The 6676-nt window shown below is 40.8% G+C and overlaps 1 protein-coding gene across 1 annotated transcript in view; it reads left to right on the top strand.

The window, feature by feature from the left end:
- GRIN3A (glutamate ionotropic receptor NMDA type subunit 3A) overlaps positions 1-6676 on the top strand; it is a gene marked incomplete at its 5' end in the record, with an annotated part of 71935 nt that overhangs the window by 53055 nt on the left and 12204 nt on the right. The window contains one exon of the mRNA XM_009647118.2: positions 1841-1992. Within this exon, the coding sequence (XP_009645413.1) occupies positions 1841-1992 (152 nt within the window). The remainder of the gene's footprint in view (positions 1-1840; positions 1993-6676) is intronic.

The following is a 6676-nucleotide window of genomic DNA, read 5'->3' as shown; positions in this document are numbered from 1 at the left end:
GGCTAAAGAAGGGAGCCTACACCCTGGTACGCAGCCTCACGCAGCCCTGGGGTATTAGCGAGGACAGATCGGGAGGCAGCCTGGAAGCAAAGGCTCGTCTGAAGCTGCCTCCAGCATGGGTGAGCACATCAGCAGCTATTAGACGTCGGGAATCACTTTTGTGATAGATGGCCGATGAAAATGATTGAAGGCCCCTCTTTCCTCCCCTCCAAGGGCAATCACTCTGGCCGCTCCCATCGCACATTAAAACAACCTCCCTCAGAAATGTTCGAACCTGATTGAGGAAGGCAATATGCTAAATGAAGGTCAGGGGAAGCTGAGCATTTTAATCATTTCAGCTACAAGTCACCAGCACTAGGCATTTTGTAGAATGCTGCTTTTTGCTACACCTCATCAGCATCTCCCATTTAAATTCACACCAGAGACCCGAAAGCAATCCATTTTCTTCTTTTCTTTCCATTATTGGGGAGAATAGATGCACGAAGAGCTGTAGCAGGATTTGTGTGTATGCAGGTGCATGTTTCACCGTGCGCATGTAACCTGATAAATCTTCCGTTTCAGAAAGGTCAGCTTGACTGAAGTAAACCATCAGCTTCCACAACTTTGAATCAAGTAAAGTGAATTTCAATACAGAAAAAACAAATAAACCCCAGACTATACATTTTTACATAACTGGACTTCATAGCACTCAATTGAGAAACACTTAAATATGCTGAAAATGTGGTTTTCATGAACCCTAGCTATGCCTTCTCTGAAACCATTCCTTCAATGTTAGCAAATATATTTGGGTGAAAATATACGCACAATGTACAAACATCAGCAGCAAGGGAGACATTGTGTTGTAGGTTCTCATATCACCACATCACTGTGCATTATTGAAAAGCAAGCCGCTGGGATGGCAAACTTACCACTCATGTACATTTATGGGTTTTTATTCTTTCTTCCTGTGTTGTTGTTTGTTTTTTTTTTAAAGGAAACAATCTGAAATTCTGAATTCTGAACTGAAAACCAAAAATCTACCGTGGCCTAGAAAGGAATCTCTGCAGGCAATTGGCAGGATATCTCTGCATGCAAATGCATGTCTTCCAGGCATGAATTGTATTTGTTTTTCTAAATTCAAAACCCAGATTCTGCAAATTGAAAAAATATATTTATAGTTACTGAATCCATTTTCACTTACACCAAGTCTCTACCAGCACTTAAAAGTGGTACTAGATGACACAGTGGCTAAAAACTGTATTACTGTCTGAAGGTCCATGTCACTAATGGAGCAGAACTGCATGAATGTAAAGCATAGCCCCTGGGCTTTAAATTGCTGTGTGACAACAGTACAGACTGCTCCCATATACATTTACATGCACACAGATTCTCTTCAGAAAATACATAGGAAGAAAAGAAAATGTCACATCTGACACCCAGTCACATTCACTGATCTAAAAATGTAAAGGGATCACAGAATGGTTTACTTGACATTAAGGTCCTTTTGCATTGCTAAAACAAGGTAAAAAAGAACAACAGACTGTGTTCCTAGAGATAAGACAGATTTATTCATCTCTCTATATCTCCATCTTAAGTTTTTGAACCCACAGTTTACATGTTACTTCTGTGGCCTTCATAATTTTGAATTTGCATTTCCTGTTTGTATTAGGCTACTTTATTTTGCACAGCAAAAAGTCTCATCTCAGCATTCCCAGTCCACAGTAAGCCAGCGTCCAGGCTTGAACTGGCTTGCTGAAACAGAATGCCAGCTTGATCTGCAACGCTGGTAGCTGATAGCTGAAATGAACATACTTTAGGAAAAAGCAAACACGAGAGATGATCATACTGGTTTTCTTTCTAGGATATGGTATTGGTCTTCCTCCCAACTCTCCGCTCACCTCAAACATCTCTGAACTGATAAGCCAGTACAAGTCCCATGGTTTCATGGATGTTCTGCACGACAAATGGTACAAGGTTGTTCCATGTGGGAAAAGAAGTTTTGCTGTCACAGAGGTAAGCAATGAACTTTGGTCACATAAATGTGTATTTGCTCAAGTTGCCAATTATTTCCCCTAATTCACAATGTGCAGTAGATGGACATAGATGACAGAGATGGGTTGCGGCTGAAGGGAAGCATTAGGCTTCAAAAGCAAGAGACGCTAAGCCCAGCAGCATTCCAATCAGAGCACAAGAAAAACATCAGTAAGACTGTGCTGCTAAGTTAGGCATGCCGTGCATGCATCAGAGAGCACTTCTGGAGATAAACGGGGCATGTAACATAGCATTAAAAAAAGTAGTCTGGCACATTGCACAACAAATCTATCTGATTCCACTCAATTACATGTACCACCATCTACAGGATCCATCGGTGATCCTGGACCATCTCACATGGGAACGATAGGCAAAATACCTAACACAGAGACCAACAAGTGCAAAAGAAGCAGAGAGAGTGGGAATTTAGTACATCCCAAATTTCTAATAATAATCTGACCACTTCCTAACATGGGTAGCAACTATGTGGACCAAAGATAGGACTTCAGCCTAGAAACAGTCCACTAAGACACCATGCTAAGAACAGAAGAGGAGCAGGTCTCACATCTAAGTAGAACTACAGGAAATGGAAGTAAATCTCCATGGTTTTACGTCCTGATTTCAAATCAGAGGAGTTATGCCAGCTCATGGCAGCTGAAGATGTAGGCCATTATTTATGAGAAAAATCTTACCGGAATAGCAGTTTTTCATCAAGTTCCCTAGACTGTCACATAAAAAAAGGTAAAGTACTGAGGAATCAAAAGATCCTGCATGCCTGAAGCTTAGAACATACACTTTTAGCTCAAGGTGTTCCAAAAGATGTAGGTTACGTGTTCTCACTGGTACAAACCACATAGCTAAAAGGATGCTATCTCCTCCTCAGAGTGTTCAGCAAGTATCAAACCAACCCTACATGTTCCCCAAGGAAGTGGTAGCATGGCCGTGCTCCCCTAAAAATGAAGTCCACTTTCCTAGGACTCTGACTCCTGTCCTTCAGTGGTCACCTGAGCCTCTTGTCTGCAAACCTCTCACTGCTGACTAAATCACTAGAAAAATCACATTTTTTAGAGACCAGACAAAGAAAAACCTTATTTATCTGCTTTAATACATAGATTGTTGTGGGGTTTCTGCATTTCTTACTACATTTTTAAGTTTTTCATTAAGATTGTATCAATATGAAATAAATTATATTTTTAACATCAGACATTCATAGGGCAAAATTCAAGTTATTTTTATTCAGCTTGTTTAATTTTTCTGTGTGATTAAAAGTGTGTATTCACTGCTATTTCTGGTCTAGCTTATCTGAAGGTTATATTATCAGCTAACAAGACAGGTATCTGGGGAATTTTCTTTTTAATGTAGCTGACATATCTGTTCCTGGCAAGCATTTCATTCAATGACCTCTTGTTACTCTACAGCTTAACACAATCTTTTGAATTAAATCTCAGGGAAATTACCAGATGGTAATGGTATTAATTATCACAACTGTCTTAAAACTGAAAACTCTTATAGCAGAGGCAAACTTACCTTCTTAGTAATTCCCCAGAGAGGAGACATAAGGAGTTTCCTCTGATCATGAGAATATTATTCCAGTAGCTGTATCCAGGACTGTATTCTCTGTATTCCTAAAGATATAGCTAAGATATAGAATAAATTCTAAACATCTTCCAAATAAAAGGTATGGTTTTATTTACTACTGTTTTTCTCCCAGAATATATATTTGCTCCTTTAAGCCAGTGGTCTCTAGAAGGGGGTGCATACAGCCCCTGGGGGTGCATGAGATGATCCACTGGTTTGCAGGAAGAAAATACTGGAACTTCAGTAATACATACATATATATAAAAATTACAAATAAATATACATATACGGGGGTGCATGCTCAAAAAGTTACTGATAGAGGTGCGTGATCAAAAAAAGTTTGGAGACCACTGCTCTAAGATTTTGGATCTAAAGACTGTCTTTAGAAACAGGAACTTTTTTCTGCCATAGCAAATACAGTAATAAAGGAAATAAGCCCTGGCTGGGCAAACTGCCGAAGGCACATTATAAAACCAATTGGATTTGTTGTTTTGTGAAGAAAAGCAAACATAAGAAAAGATAGAATAAACCTGGCATTAAGACTGAAGAGAAAAAAATCTGATAAGCAGCGTGTCATTTTTACAGTTACTTCTTTGCAATTTAAAAATACAAGGAAAGACCACACCATTTTCCTGCACAGCTATTGCTAGTACATTATCTCTGAGGCAAACCCAGTTCTTTTGCTTCCCTAGATTGTCATTAGTGTTCAGTGATGCCATACTGAGAGTCACTGGTTTCCAGGTAAAACTTCCCTGTGTGAGGAACTCCTAGAGAGAGTCCAGAGGAGGGCAACAAAGATAATGAGGGGACTGGAGCATCTCCCCTACAAGGAAAGGCTGAGGGAGCTGGGCTTGTTTAGCCTGAAGAAGAGAAGACTGAGAGGGGACTTCATCAACACATACAAATATCTTAAGGGTGGATGTCATGAGGACGGAGCCAGACTCTTCTCAGAGGTGCTCAGCAACAGGACAAGGGGCAATGGGTACAAACTGAAACGTAAGAGGTTTCAGTTGAACATGAGGAAGAACTTCTTTACTTTGAGGGTGACAGAGCACTGGAACAGGCTGCCCAGGGGGATTGTGGAGTCTCCTTCTCTGGAGATATTCAAAGCCCTCCTGGACGAAGTCCTGTGTAACATGGTCTAGGAGAACCTGCTTTAGCAGGGGGGTTGGACTAGATGATCTCCAGAGGTCCCTTCCAACCCTTGCGATTCTGTGATTCTGTGATTCATAGCATGAAAAAACAATGACATGGTTTAAGTACTTGAAGATTCCTCAAGGCCTGCCAACAAAAGGAGAGGACGTGAGAAAAAGCTGTTCAAGTCTGAAAAGAAAATTCTGATTTTGTCACATGAATAGTCCCATGGACCTCCTTTTTTCTCAGTGTTGGATAGGTTTTAAGCATAGTGTTTTAAAAGAGGTTCTAAGCATGGTATCACAGCTGGAAGACATGCCGTGCTTTAAAGCAATTCAGGCTTTTAAGTGTAACCTCCATGCAATGGCAGGAAAGGAAGGCAGGTCTAGCTTCTCTGGAGCTGGTTATCTGACTGTAGTCCTTACTTGATCTTCAATTGTGCTAAGCCCACATGCATAACTGAGGTTTTCTCCAGAGGCCAAGGTCCAACAAGCTGGTTCAGGTGACTGAGTTGAAGGACTCTAAGAAGTCGCTCAAAGACTTTCTCTTTGAACAAATCCTCACGTAAGGCCTTATGCAATCAGGGAGAGTGAGCAGAAACAAAAGTCCACTTGTAAGTCTGTGCTGTTGGGGGTAAGCTCTGCTAAGACCAGACCTGACTTTTCCTGAATTCTTCTGCCCCATTTCTCATGATCATCCCCTCCTGTTGGCCAAGAACTTGCAGATTTTAGGACTTGCAATTTCACAGCTGGGACAAACCTACTAAACTCAACAGGGCCAAGCTGTGGACACTCTCTGAAGTATAGCTTCCCCATCATTATGTCAAGAAGCATGGGAATTATTCCTGGTCTTATGCCAGTTTGTATCCTTTACTCCTGTACAGCCCAAAAATAACTGTTATTTAACTCCATGCAGTCAATCATAGTAATATTCAACAGATTCACTGAAGTGTGGACAATGTTCAACACAGAGGCAGCTAATTCATTTTTGAAAAAGTCTCAGCCTCTAAGTGGGTAGTCATTCACATGGATTATATACCAAACTAAGGCCCAGCAAATGCCTTTTGATAACTAGAGTAAGGCTTTGTATTTTTCTACATCTTTTTGATAAATTTGGTCTGTGACACACTGCACCTGCTGACCAAGAGTAGTGACCCAAAAATGGGAATATATGTAGGTGAAATATTGGTCAATATAGCCTTTAAAAGTTTGAAATATCCATCTTCCTTTTTTGTCATTACCCCTTTAGGCTGTGCCTGATTCTTATACACCTGCTAGTCCTGCCCACCAAGGTTAATTTTTCTTTGGATTTGTCTTGAGAGTTATCTTCCTACTCATCTTTTTTTTCTAATCTTACACTGGGAAGTTGTATTTCCTGTAGCAGAACTCACTGCTAGCTCTTTCCATCTCTCTGTCTGGCAATACTTTGCTCATTTTAAATTACATTTGAAAACAAAGTTGTCTTGGAAAGGCATGACCCAGACTGGGGCTGGAAAATTTGCAGTGACTCCTCAAGCTGAGAAACCAAGCGAAGATGAGTTTGAAAGTGCAGAGGTCAGCAGGGCTTGAATCCACTGTTTTGTATGAACCTCTTCAGCAAAAGCACTTGCCCAAGACATCTTACTCTGGCCGGAACCCATGGGATCATTCATGGGGGATGCAGCTAATTCAAACCTGGAATGAATTGCTGCAATGAATTGCATCTTACCCTCTCCACCACAAGTAATTGTTGGTAGAAGTGGCTGTTAACACTGATTGCTAGTCGCCAGCAATATCGCCTGAGTACTCTTCATTTGAAATTGTCATACCCTAGTCTCAAAGGAATTTCTTTGTTGTAAATTTGCTAAGTCCCTGCTTAGGGCAGACCATAGTGCAGGAGGGAAGTGGGGTTGGCAGAGTTGTATTTGCACGTATATCTGGACATGATCAGTGTCATTAATTTTCAATTTGCATAG

Source organism: Egretta garzetta, unplaced genomic scaffold (genome assembly GCF_000687185.1).
Source record: "Egretta garzetta isolate BGI_Z169 unplaced genomic scaffold, ASM68718v1 scaffold559, whole genome shotgun sequence".
Lineage (NCBI taxonomy): Eukaryota > Metazoa > Chordata > Aves > Pelecaniformes > Ardeidae > Egretta > Egretta garzetta.
Note: the sequence above shows the minus strand (reverse complement) of the source record. Positions and strands in the feature narration are given on the sequence as shown.